The sequence below is a fragment of the Petromyzon marinus genome, unplaced genomic scaffold (genome assembly GCF_048934315.1).
Source record: "Petromyzon marinus isolate PM22_M1 ecotype Great Lakes invasive population unplaced genomic scaffold, UKy_Petmar_22M1.pri1.0 PM_Scaffold_89, whole genome shotgun sequence".
Lineage (NCBI taxonomy): Eukaryota > Metazoa > Chordata > Hyperoartia > Petromyzontiformes > Petromyzontidae > Petromyzon > Petromyzon marinus.
Window position 1 is genome coordinate 301,241 of NW_027423698.1, and position 14,104 is coordinate 315,344.

The 14,104-nt window shown below is 57.3% G+C and overlaps 1 protein-coding gene across 3 annotated transcripts in view; it reads right to left on the bottom strand.

The window, feature by feature from the left end:
• LOC116936996 (metal transporter CNNM2-like) overlaps window positions 1-13,612 on the bottom strand; it is a 72,980-nt gene extending 59,368 nt beyond the window's left edge. Inside the window, exons 1-3 of one of the 3 annotated variants that reach the window (XM_076064902.1) lie at window positions 13,515-13,612; window positions 5,694-6,760; window positions 2,139-2,355 (exon numbers count right to left, since the gene is read on the bottom strand). In XM_076064902.1, coding sequence (XP_075921017.1) covers window positions 2,139-2,355; window positions 5,694-5,783 — 307 coding nt within the window. In that variant the 5' untranslated portion in view covers window positions 5,784-6,760; window positions 13,515-13,612. Of the gene's footprint in view, window positions 1-2,138; window positions 2,356-5,693; window positions 13,294-13,514 lie in introns of those variants that run through there. The other 2 variants (XM_076064901.1, XM_076064906.1) reach the window with 2 other exon arrangements.
• Between the last annotated feature and the right edge of the window lie 492 nt (window positions 13,613-14,104).

Sequence of the window (14,104 nt, forward strand, 5' to 3'; positions counted from 1 at the left end):
TGTGTGTATCTCTGTGTGTGTCTGTGTGTATCTGTGTGTGTGTCTGTGTGTATCTCTGTGTGTCTGTGTGTATCTCTGTGTGTGTGTATCTCTGTGTGTGTGTCTGTGTGTATCTCTGTGTGTGTCTCTGTGTGTGTGTATCTCTGTGTGTGTGTCTGTGTGTATCTCTGTGTGTGTCTGTGTGTATCTCTGTGTGTGTCTGTGTGTATCTCTGTGTGTATCTCTGTGTGTCTGTGTGTATCTCTGTGTGTATCTCTGTGTGTGTCTGTGTGTATCTCTGTGTGTGTGTCTGTGTGTATCTCTGTGTGTCTGTGTGTATCTCTGTGTGTGTCTCTGTGTGTGTCTGTGTGTATCTCTGTGTGTATCTCTGTGTGTGTCTGTGTGTATCTCTGTGTGTGTCTGTGTGTATCTCTGTGTGTGTCTCTGTGTATCTCTGTGTGTATCTCTGTGTGTATCTCTGTGTATATCTGTGTGTATCTCTGTGTGTGTCTCTGTGTGTGTTTCTGTGTGTCTCTGTGTGTGTCTGTGTGTGTCTCTGTGTGTCTCTGTGTGTGTCTGTGTGTATCTCTGTGTGTCTGTGTGTATCTCTGTGTGTGTCTGTGTGTATCTCTGTGTCTCTCTGTGTGTATCTCTGTGTGTATCTCTGTGTGTGTCTGTGTGTATCTCTGTGTGCGTGTCTGTGTGTATCTCTGTGTCTCTCTGTGTGTATCTCTGTGTCTCTCTGTGTGTGTCTGTGCATATCTCTGTGTGTGTCTCTGTGTGTATCTCTGTGTGTCTGTGTGTATCTCTGTGTCTCTCTGTGTGTATCTCTGTGTGTATCTCTGTGTGTGTCTGTGTGTATCTCTGTGTGTGTCTGTGTGTATCTCTGTGTCTCTCTGTGTGTATCTCTGTGTCTCTCTGTGTGTGTCTGTGCATATCTCTGTGTGTGTCTCTGTGTGTATCTCTGTGTGTGTCTGTGTGTATCTCTGTGTCTCTCTGTGTGTATCTCTGTGTGTCTGTGTGTATCTCTCTTTGTGTGTCTGTGTGTATCTCTGTGTGTCTGTGTGTATCTCTGTGTGTCTGTGTGTGTCTGTGTATCTCTGTGTGTATCTCTGTGTGTGTCTGTGTGTATCTTTCTTTGTGCGTCTGTGTGTATCTCTGTGTGTGTCTGTGTGTATCTCTGTGTGTATCTCTGTGTGTCTGTGTATGTCTGTGTGTATCTCTGTGTGTGTCTGTGTGTATCTCTGTGTGTATCTCTGTGTGTGTCTGTGTGTATCTCTGTGTGCGTGTCTGTGTGTATCTCTGTGTGTCTGTGTATGTCTGTGTATGTCTTTGTGTGTCTGTGTATGTCTCTGTGTGTATCTGTGTGTCTGTGTATGTCTGTGTGTATCTCTGTGTGTATGTCTCTGTGTGTATCTCTGTGTGTGTCTCTGTGTGTCTGTGTATGTCTGTGTGTATCTCTGTGTGTATGTCTCTGTGTGTATCTCTGTGTGTGTCTCTGTGTGTCTCTGTATGTCTGTGTGTATCTCTGTGTCTCTCTGTGTGTATCTCTCTGTGTGTATCTCTGTGTGTCTGTGTATCTCTATGTGTATCTCTGTGTGTCTGTGCAAGTCTGTGTGTATCTCTGTGTGTCTCTGTGTGTATATCTCTGTGTGCATCTCTGTGTGCATCTCTAAAAGTTTCTCCCATCTCCCCCCCTCTCCTCACCCCCCCCACCACCACCATCACCACCACCACCTCACCCACCACCTCCACCACCACCATCACCACCATCACCACCACCACCACCACCTCCACCACCACCACCACCATCACCACCACCATCACCACCACCACCACCTCCCCCACCACCACCACCACCATCACCACCACCACCACCACCTCCACCACCACCACCACCACCTCCACCACCACCACCACCACCTCCACCACCACCACCACCACCTCCCCCACCACCACCACCACCACCATCACCACCACCACCACCACCATCACCACCACCACCACCTCCCCCACCACCACCACCACCTCCACCACCACCACCTTCACCTCCCCCACCACCACCATCACCACCACCACCACCATCACCACCACCACCACCACCATCACCACCACCACCACCACCACCACCACCACCGCTCACCACCGCCACCCCTCACCCCTGCGGAACTCGTCCATGACGGCGTGCAGCTGCGTATCGTTGAACACAAAGTGCAGCGGGCGGCTGTAGAAGCGTGCTATGGTCCGGAGCGACGTGCAGTCGGCCGGCTCAACCATCGCGAGGTCTCGGACACACAGAAGGTCCACCACGTTGGCCGGCTCACCCTCGTACAGAGGCACACGTGTGTAGCCGCTCTGCATCACCTGCGACATCGTCTGGGGACGCGGGCAAGGGGGGGGGGGGTGAGACACGGGGAGAGAGAGAGACACGGGGGGGGTGAGACACGGGGAGAGAGGGAGAGAGAGAGACACGGGGAGAGAGAGAGACACGGGGAGAGAGGGAGAGAGAGAGACACGGGGGGGTGAGACACGGGGAGAGAGGGAGAGAGAGAGAGACACGGGGGGGTGAGACACGGGGAGAGAGAGAGAGAGACACGGGGGGGTGAGACACGGGGAGAGACACGGGGGGGTGAGACACGGGGAGAGAGAGAGACACGGGGAGAGAGAGACATGGGGAGACACGGGGAGAGAGAGAGAGACACGGGGGGGTGAGACACGGGGGGGGTGAGACACGGGGAGAGACACGGGGGGGTGAGACACGGGGAGAGAGACACGGGGAGAGAGAGAGACACGGGGGGGTGAGACACGGGGAGAGACACGGGGGGGTGAGACACGGGGAGAGACACGGGGGGGTGAGACACGGGGAGAGAGAGAGACACGGGGGGGTGAGACACGGGGAGAGAGAGAGAGACACGGGGAGAGAGAGAGACACGGGGAGAGAGAGAGAGAGACACGGGGGGGGGTGAGACACGGGGAGAGATGGAGAGACACGGGGAGAGAGAGAGACACGGGGAGAGATGGAGAGACACGGGGAGAGAGAGAGACACGGGGTGGTGAGACACGGGGAGAGAGAGACACGGGGAGAGAGAGAGACACGGGGGGGTGAGACACGGGGAGAGAGAGAGACACGGGGGGGTGAGACACGGGGAGAGAGGGAGAGAGAGAGAGACACGGGGAGAGAGACGGGGGGGGGGGGGGGGTGAGACACAGGGAGAGAGAGACACGGGGAGAGAGAGAGAGAGACACGGGGAGAGAGAGAGAGAGACACGGGGAGAGAGAGAGAGACACGGGGAGAGAGAGAGAGAGACACGGGGAGAGAGAGAGAGAGACACGGGGAGAGAGAGAGAGACACGGGGAGAGAGAGAGAGAGACACGGGGAGAGAGAGAGACACGGGGGGGTGAGACACGGGGAGAGACACGGGGGGGTGAGACACGGGGAGAGACACGGGGGGGTGAGACACGGGGAGAGAGAGAGACACGGGGAGAGAGAGAGAGACACGGGGGGATGAGACACGGGGAGAGAGAGAGACACGGGGAGAGAGAGACACGGGGAGAGAGAGAGAGAGACACGGGGGGATGAGACACGGGGAGAGAGAGAGACACGGGGAGAGAGAGACACGGGGAGAGAGAGACGGGGAGAGAGAGACACGGGGGGAGAGAGAGACACGGGGAGAGAGAGAGACACGGGGAGAGAGAGAGAGAGACACGGGGAGAGAGAGACACTGGGGGGGTGAGACACGGGGAGAGAGAGAGACACATGGAGAGAGAGAGACACGGGGAGAGAGAGAGACACGGGGGGGGTGAGACACGGGGAGAGAGAGACAGAGAGAGAGACGGGGGGGTGAGACACGGGGAGAGAGAAAGACACGGGGAGAGAGAGAGAGAGAGACACGGGAGGAGATGGAGAGACACGGGGAGAGAGAGAGACATGGGGAGAGAGAGACAGAGACACGGGGAGAGAGAGAGACACGTGGAGAGAGAGAGAGAGAGAGAGACACGGGGGGGTGAGACACGGGGAGAGAGAGAGACACGGGGGGGGTGAGAGAGACACGGGGAGAGAGAGACACGGGGGGGTAAGACACGGGGAGAGATGGAGAGACAGGGGGAGAGAGAGAGACACGGAGAGAGAGAGACACGGGGGGATGAGACACGGGGAGAGAGAGAGACACGGGGAGAGAGAGAGAGAGAGACACGGGGAGAGAGAGACAGAGACACGGGGAGAGAGAGAGACACGTGGAGAGAGAGAGAGAGAGAGACACGGGGGGGTGAGACACGGGGAGAGAGAGAGACACGGGGAGAGAGAGAGAGACACGGGGGGTGAGACACGGGGAGAGAGAGAGACACGGGGAGAGAGAGAGAGACACGGGGGGTGAGACACGGGGAGAGACGGAGAGACACAGGGAGACACGGGGAGAGAGAGAGAGAGACACGGGGAGACACGTGGAGAGAGAGAGAGAGAGAGACACGGGGGGGTGAGACACGGGGAGAGAGAGAGACACGGGGAGAGAGAGAGAGACACGGGGGGTGAGACACGGGGAGAGAGAGAGACACGGGGAGAGAGAGAGAGACACGGGGGGTGAGACACGGGGAGAGAGAGAGACACGGGGAGAGAGAGAGAGATGGGGGGGTGAGACATGGGGAGAGACGGAGAGACACAGGGAGACACGGGGAGAGAGAGAGAGAGACACGGGGAGACACGGGGAGAGAGAGAGACACGGGGGGGGGTGAGACACGGGGAGAGAGAGACATGGGGAGACACGGGGAGAGAGAGACAGAGACACGGGGGGTGAGACACAGGGAGAGAGAGACACACAGGGAGAGAGAGAGAGACACGGAGAAAGAGAGACACGGGAGGGTGAGACACGGGGAGGGAGAGAGAGAGACGGGGAGACAGAGAGAGAGACACGAGGAGACACGTGGAGAGAGACACGGGGAGAGAGTAGAGACACGGGGGGGGGGTGAGACACGGGGAGGGAGAGAGAGAGACACGGGGAGACACGTGGAGAGAGACACGGGGAGACAGTAGAGACACGGGGAGAGAGGAGAGGCACGGGGAGACACGCGGACAGAGGAGAGACACGGGGAGACACGGGGAGAGAGACACGGGGAGAGAGAGACAGAGAGACACGGGGAGACACGGGGAGACACGGAGAAAGAGAGACACGGGGAGACACGGGGAGAGAGAGACACGGGGAGACACGGGGAGAGAGAGACACGGGGAGAGAGACACGGTGAGAGAGACACGGTGAGAGAGAGAGACACGGTGAGAGAGACACAGAGACAGAGACACGGGGAGAGAGACACGGTGAGAGAGAGACACGGTGAGAGAGAGACACGGTGAGAGAGACACGGAGAGAGAGGCACGGTGAGAGAGACACGGTGAGAGAGACACGGTGAGAGAGAGACACGGTGAGAGAGACACGGAGAGAGAGGCACGGTGAGAGAGAGACACAGAGACAGAGACACGGTGAGACAGAGACACGGTGAGAGAGAGACACGGTGAGAGAGACACGGTGAGAGAGACACAGTGAGAGAGAGAGACACGGTGAGAGAGAGACACAGAGACAGACACACGGTGAGAGAGAGACACGGTGAGAGAGAGACACGGTGAGAGAGACACGGTGAGAGAGAGACACGGTGAGAGAGACACACGGTGAGAGAGAGACACGGTGAGAGAGAGACACGTGCCACCCCCTCCACCCCCGTGCACCTACCTGGAAGTCGAGTGTGCTGTCGATGCTCAGCATGAAGCAGTCCGTGATCGGCGTCATGACGTCCTGCACGGTGCGATGGCGGAGGTCCATGGCACCCCGCCACGCAGACTCCTGTCGCTCCGCTAGGTAGCGGCGGAGCAGCTCCAGCAGCCGCTCACGGTCAAACACCACACAGATGTCTCGCCTGAGCGGGGGACACAGACACACAGAGACACACAGAGACACACAGAGACACACAGAGAGACACAGAGACAGAGTCAAACACCACACAGACTCCTGTCGCTCCGCTAGGTAGCGGCGGAGCAGCTCCAGCAGCCGCTCACGGTCAAACACCACACAGATGTCTCGCCTGAGCGGGGGACAGAGAGACAGAGACACAGAGACACACAGAGACACACAGAGACACACAGAGACACACAGAGACACACAGAGACACACAGAGACAGAGACACAGAGACAGAGTCAAACACCACACAGACTCCTGCCGCTCCGCTAGGTAGCGGCGGAGCAGCTCCAGCAGCCGCTCACGGTCAAACACCACACAGATGTCTCGCCTGAGCGGGGGACACGCAGACACACAGAGACAGAGACACACAGAGACACACAGAGACACACAGAGACAGAGAGACACAGTCAAACACCACACAGATGTCTCGCCTGAGCGGGGGACACAGACACACAGAGACAGAGACACACAGAGACACACAGAGACACACAGAGACACACAGAGAGACACACAGAGACACAGAGACAGAGTCAAACACCACACAGATGTCTCGCCTGAGCGGGGGACAGAGACACAGAGACACAGAGACACACAGAGACAGAGACACAGAGAGACAGAGAGACACACAGAGAGACAGAGACACACAGACACAGAGACAGAGACACAGAGACAGACACAGAGAGAAACACAGAGAGACACAGAGAGACACAGAGAGACACAGAGAGACACAGAGAGACACAGAGACAGAGTCAAACACCACACAGACTCCTGCCGCTCCGCTAGGTAGCGGCGGAGCAGCTCCAGCAGCCGCTCACGGTCAAACACCACACAGATGTCTCGCCTGAGCGGGGGACACAGACAGAGACACACAGAGACACACAGAGACACAGAGACACAGAGAGAGACACAGAGACAGAGTCAAACACCACACAGATGTCTCGCCTGAGCGGGACACAGAGACACAGAGAGACAGAGACAGAGAGACACAGAGACACAGACAGAGAGACACGGTTAAACACCACACAGATGTCTCGCCTGAGCGGGACACAGAGACACAGAGAGACAGAGACAGAGAGACACAGAGACACAGACAGAGAGACACGGTCAAACACCACACAGATGTCTCGCCTGAGCGGGACACAGAGACACAGAGAGACAGAGACAGAGAGACACAGAGACACAGACAGAGAGACACGGTTAAACACCACACAGATGTCTCGCCTGAGCGGGGGACACAGAGACACAGAGAGACAGAGACACAGAGACACAGAGACACACAGAGACAGAGAGACACAGTCAAACACCACACAGATGTCTCGCCTGAGCGGGACACAGAGACACAGAGAGACAGAGACAGAGAGACACAGAGACACAGAGAGACACAGAGACACAGAGACACAGAGACAGAGAGACACAGTCAAACACCACACAGATGTCTCGCCTGAGCGGGGGACAGACACACAGAGAGACACAGAGACACACAGAGACACACAGAGGCAGAGAGACACAGTCAAACACCACACAGATGTCTCGCCTGAGCGGGGGACACAGACAGAGAGACACGGTCAAACACCACACAGATGTCTCGCCTGAGCGGGGGACACAGACAGAGAGACACGGTCAAACACCACACAGATGTCTCGCCTGAGCGGGACACAGACAGAGACACAGAGACACAGACAGAGAGAGACACAGAGACAGAGAGACAGAGACACAGACAGAGAGACACGGTCAAACACCACACAGATGTCTCGCCTGAGCGGGGGACACAGACAGAGAGACACGGTCAAACACCACACAGATGTCTCGCCTGAGCGGAAGACACAGACAGAGAGACACGGTCAAACACCACACAGATGTCTCGCCTGAGCGGGGGACAGAGACAGAGAGACACGGTCAAACACCACACAGATGTCTCGCCTGAGCGGAAGACACAGACAGAGAGACACGGTCAAACACCACACAGATGTCTCGCCTGAGCGGGGGACAGAGACAGAGAGACACGGTCAAACACCACACAGATGTCTCGCCTGAGCGGGGGACACAGACAGAGAGACACGGTCAAACACCACACAGATGTCTCGCCTGAGCGGGGGACACAGACAGAGAGACACGGTCAAACACCACACAGATGTCTCGCCTGAGCGGGGGACACAGACAGAGAGACACGGTCAAACACCACACAGATGTCTCGCCTGAGCGGGACACAGACAGAGACACAGAGACACAGACAGAGAGAGACACAGAGACAGAGAGACAGAGACAGACAGAGAGACACGGTCAAACACCACACAGATGTCTCGCCTGAGTGGGGCACAGACAGAGACACAGAGACACAGACAGAGAGAGACACAGAGACAGAGAGACAGAGACACAGACAGAGAGACACGGTCAAACACCACACAGATGTCTCGCCTGAGCGGGGGACACAGACAGAGAGACACGGTCAAACACCACACAGATGTCTCGCCTGAGCGGGACACAGACAGAGACACAGAGACACAGACAGAGAGAGACACAGAGACAGAGAGACAGAGACACAGACAGAGAGACACGGTCAAACACCACACAGATGTCTCGCCTGAGCGGGGGACACAGACAGAGAGACACGGTCAAACACCACACAGATGTCTCGCCTGAGCGGGGGACACAGACAGAGAGACATGGTCAAACACCACACAGATGTCTCGCCTGAGCGGGACACAGACAGAGACACAGAGACACAGACAGAGAGAGACACAGAGACAGAGAGACAGAGACACAGACAGAGAGACACACGGTCAAACACCACACAGATGTCTCGCCTGAGCGGGGCACAGACAGAGACACAGAGACACAGACAGAGAGAGACACAGAGACAGAGAGACAGAGACACAGACAGAGAGACACGGTCAAACACCACACAGATGTCTCGCCTGAGCGGGGGACACAGACAGAGAGACACGGTCAAACACCACACAGATGTCTCGCCTAAGCGGGACACAGAGAGACACAGAGACACAGACAGAGAGAGACACAGAGACAGAGAGACAGAGACACAGACAGAGAGACACGGTCAAACACCACACAGATGTCTCGCCTGAGCGGGGGACACAGAGACACAGAGACACAGAGACAGAGAGACACAGAGACACACAGAGACAGAGTCAAACACTACACAGATGTCTCGCCTGAGCGGGGGACAGAGACACACAGAGACAGAGAGACACAGAGACACACAGAGACACAGACACAGACAGAGACACAGAGACAGAGTCAAACACCACACAGATGTCTCGCCTGAGCGGGGGACAGACAGAGACACACAGAGACACAGAGAGACACACAGACACAGAGACACAGACAGAGAGACACAGTCAAACACCACACAGATGTCTCGCCTGAGCGGGGGACAGAGACACAGAGACAGAGATACAGAGAGACAGAGACACAGAGAGACAGAGACAGAGAGACACAGAGAGACACACAGGGAGAGACACAGAGAGACAGAGACAGAGAGACACACAGGGAGAGACACAGAGAGACACAGAGAGAGAGACAGAGAGAGACAGAGAGAGACAGAGAGTTAGAGAGACAGAGAGTTAGAGTTAGAGAGACAGAGAGAGAGTTAGAGAGATAGAGAGACACACAGTGATAGACACAGACAGAGACACACAGAGTGATAGACACAGAGAGACACACAGTGATAGACACAGAGAGACACAGTGATAGACACAGTGATAGACAGAGAGACAGAGAAACAGGGAGATAGACACAAAAGCACCACCACCTCCATCACCTCCACCACCTCCACCACCTCCACCACCACCTCCTCCACCACCACCACCACCACCATCGGGCGCTCCGCTCGTTGTTGTGAGCGTCGCTCCTCCGCCCTCCGTTGTTGTTGGAGGGCGACTGCCTCCAACTGCCCAGTAGCATCCTTCACGAGCCTCCTCCACAGAGGCCGATCTTGACACCGCTGGTACCGGTCATTGACAAGTCTACTCAGCTCCACGTCCTCCTGTACCACGTCACTCCATCTCTTCTCTAGCCCGTGCCGCGCCCGCTTAGCCCCCTCGATCTGGCCGAACAAAAGCTGTTTCGGCATGCGGTGGCTGGGCATGCGGGCTACATGACCCAGCCAACGCAGCCTTGCCTGCCGGAGGAGCTCACCGATGGGACCGTGCCCAGATCTTTCAAGGATTTGTGAGCTCCTCACACAATCCAGCCGGGTTAAACCCAGGATGGATCGTAGGCAGGCCAGCCTAAATTTTTCTAACCGGCGAAGATGTTCCATTAGGGGGGGTCCACGTTTCGCAAGTGTAGAGAAGGGAGGGAATGACCGTGGCCGAGAAGACCTGAAGCTTAGTGCGGAGCGACAGACCAGGTAGCTTCCACACAGCGTTATGCAACCGATGAAAAGATATTGCCGCTCGACTGATTCGGAGTGAGACCTCTGCTGTTAAACTGGAGCCGGTCATAAGCACACTGCCAAGATATGGGAAACTCTCCACTCTCTCCACAACTGCCCCATCACCGATTGGGAGTTGTGGGGGTGGAGTGTCCGATGGCACAAAATACCCAGGCAGGTGCTTAGTTTTGGTGGGGCTGATGGTAAGGCCCCATCTCTTAGTGGCAAGCTCCAGTTTCAGCAGCAGCGCCTCCAACTCCTCCTCCGAGTGAGCCGCAATTACCAGGTTATCGGCATACATAACGTGGTTGAGCAATAGGGAGCCATCCCTTGACCAAACCCGGGCATCGATCAGCCTCCCATTATATCTGTACCAGATGGAAATTCCTCCGGTACAGCTTTTGAAGGCTTCACGAACGTGGTCAAAATAGATTTTCAATAATGTGGGAGCCAGAGGACATCCCTGTCGCACCCCAAGGTGTACAGGGAATGGCTCTGACTCCTGGCCACGTAGTTTTACCTGGGCCCGCTCACCATCATGAAGGTCCTTAATGATCGTGAGCAGAGAGTCAGGGACTCCAAAAGCACGAAGAACAACCCAGAGCCCAGGCCTACTGATGGTATCATAGGCCTTGACCAGGTCAATAAAGCAGAGATGTAGGTCTTGTTGGAATTCCCTACACCTCTGCTGTAGCAGATGGACAGAAAATATGGCATCTGTGCAGGACCGCCCTTTCCTGAAACCGCATTGGGGCTCCGCAAGCCTCTCCTCAGCGTGCCTGGCAAGGCGATGTTGAATAATCCTTGCCAGGACCTTTCCCGGCACACTGAGGAGTGAGATGCCCCTGTAGTTGTTACAGTCTGTGCGGTCCCCCTTCTTAAAGAGGGGGACCACCAGGGCATCCTTCCAATCCTGCGGAACCCGTCCAGTGGTCCAGACTGTTGTTATGATGTCATATAGGGCAGTCTGTGCACAAACTCCACCCTCCCTCAGCATTTCGCTTGGGAGATTATCTCTGCCCGGTGCCTTTCATGGTCTCAGACTCCGGATCAACTTCAGTACTTCCTCAACAGATGGCACCTCAGCCAGCCACTCACAGGGGGTGACTTCTTCTTCCATTATTTGAGGCACCGCAGCCTCAGCAGGGTCATCCCCACTTTGTGCCACGATGTTTTCCAGGCTGAGGGATTTCCCCTCCCCCAGGACCTCACAGACATGCTCAGCAAATCTGCAAAACTGTTCCTGGGGGTTGGAGATTGGATCACCGTTCTTTCCCCTAATGATGGTAATAGGTGTGATGCTCCAAGTTACTTTTTTGATGGAATTAAATAATTTGTGATCACGGGCCACTGAGGCAGACTCCATCTCTTCAGCAACCCGCGACCCCCACCCATCCTTGCAGCGCCTCACGGCTCTCCGAACCTCCGAGCGAAGGCTGCGGTAAGCCTCCTCATTCTCTGACGTGGGATTCTGTAGACAATGAGAGTGGGCCTGTCGCTTTTTCTCAGCCAGCCGGAACACCTCCTCTGTCAGCCAGGGTCTCTGGGGAGGTCTGGACTGCGTACCTAAAGCAGCCATTGCAGCTGCCTGAATCACAGTCCTAAACCTCGCCCATTTACCCTCGACATCAGGAGGAGTCGGGGACGATGCCAATCCCAGCCGCAAGCGATGATGAAATTCTCGCTTGCAACTTTCATCAGCTAGCTGAGACCAGGACACTAAGGGTTTGAATGGGGTCCTGGGTGTACACCCACCACCGGAGTGGAAGAATGGCAGGCACATCTTGCAGATGACAAGTCGATGGTCAGTGGGCAGATCAGCTCCACGGTAGGTCCTGGTGTCAAGGACATGGGCCCGCATCCGCTGGTCCGTCACTAATGTAGTCCGGCAGATGTTCTTGCTTGGACTCGGCATGCATTCATGATGCTGTGTGGATGCGCCGATGCCGGACCAGCGTGTTGGTAATTACAAGCCCATGGGTTGCACAAAAGTCTAGCAGCCTCCTGCCGTTGTTATTGAGCTGATCTGGCCCATGCCTTCAGATCACTCCAGACCAGGTGCCAGCATCATGACCAACTCGGGCATTGAAGTCACCCAACAAGATGACTCTATCCCGAGGGGCCACTTTAGCCAGCACCTGTGACAGGAGGTCATAGAGGGCATCTGACTCATCGGCTTTGCCTGCATCCCTCCACGGATGTTCGTCTTCGGTGGGGGCATAAGTAACCACGACCACCAATCCTAGCCTCTGATTGATGAGAAGGCGAATCCAAAGTAGCCTGGGGCTTACAGCTTCCCACACCTCACCGCCACGCTCCCACGCCCCCTTTATTATTTTGCTCAGAAGAAGAGCCACTCCCTGTTGTTTGGCAGTCTGCTGCCCCGAGTAGAGGACTGTCCACCCCTCATGGTGGCAGGAGCCAGAACCGGTCCACCGGACCTCCTGAATGCCACATAGATCCAGGCGGTACCGGTCCAGCTCCCGACAGAGGAGTGGCAGCCTCTCCTCCGCGGTGAGCGTTCGAACATTCCACGTGGCCACACGAAGTGGCTTTTCGCTGTTTCTGCAGGAGCCCCGAGGGTAGAGATTCAATCTCCTGGCTCCGCTAAATTGGGGTTTGACCAGGAGACGTCATAGATGCCTCCGGCACAAGCTTATTTAGATATTGTTTACGTGGTTTTGTGGTAATTCGTTGAAGGTGGAGGGGGTTACCAGCCCCTGGCACCCGTCCATAGCCCCCTTTGGCTGCTGTGGTGGTCACAGACGCCATGAGGGGAGAGGCCAATCTCAGTTGGGCCTCACCCCCCCATGGCACTGCCCACCACAGTGTTGCCGTCCGGGACCAACGAGGAGATAGGAGGTTGTTTTGCCTCAAACACCACCACCATCACCACCACCATCATCACCATCATCATCACCATCACCACCACCATCATCACCATCATCATCATCACCAGCACCACCATCACCACCACCACCATCACCACCATCATCACCATCATCATCACCATCAGCACCAGCACCACCATCACCACCATCACCATCATCATCACCAGCACCACCATCACTACGATCATCACCATCATCACCAGCACCACCATCACCATCATCATCACTAGCACCACCATCACCACCACTATCACCACCACCACCCCCCCCCCCACCACCACCCCCCCCACCCACCACCACCACCCACCCACCCCAGCGCCCAATCCAGCGTGCGCCCCAGCGGCCAGGCCACCGGCATGGCGACGGCCAGCAGGCAGCGGGCGACCCACGCCGCCGGGCCCGCGCCCACTACAGCGGCCGCGCCGTAGCGGGCGCACAGGGCCCTGGGGGCCACCTCGGCGGCGGCCAGCACGGCCGCCGCCGCCGCCGCCAGGGCCCACGCCGGAGACAGCAGCTCGCGGGCCAGCAGGGCCACGCCGGCGTCGGCGGCGGCGCTCCACGCCAACAGGCCGCAGGCCGGCGCGTTGCCGCGGCAACGCCGGAGGCCGGCGGCCCGCCGCGCCGCCCGCCGCTCCGCCGGCGTGCCGCAGGCCGCGAGGGCGGCGAGCTCGGAGGGGGCGGCGGCGCCCAGGGAGACGCGGGCGGCCGTCGACACGGCCGACACGGCGAGGAGGAGGAGGGCCAGCGGGCCGGGGAGCCAGCGGGGGAGGGCGGCCGGGCACGGCGGCGGGGCGGCGGTGGAGGCGGTGGAGGCGGTGGAGGCGGTGGAGGCGGTGGTGGCGGTGGAGGCGGTGGAGGCGGCGGTGGAGGTGGAGGCGGTGGTGGAGGCGGTGGTGGAGGT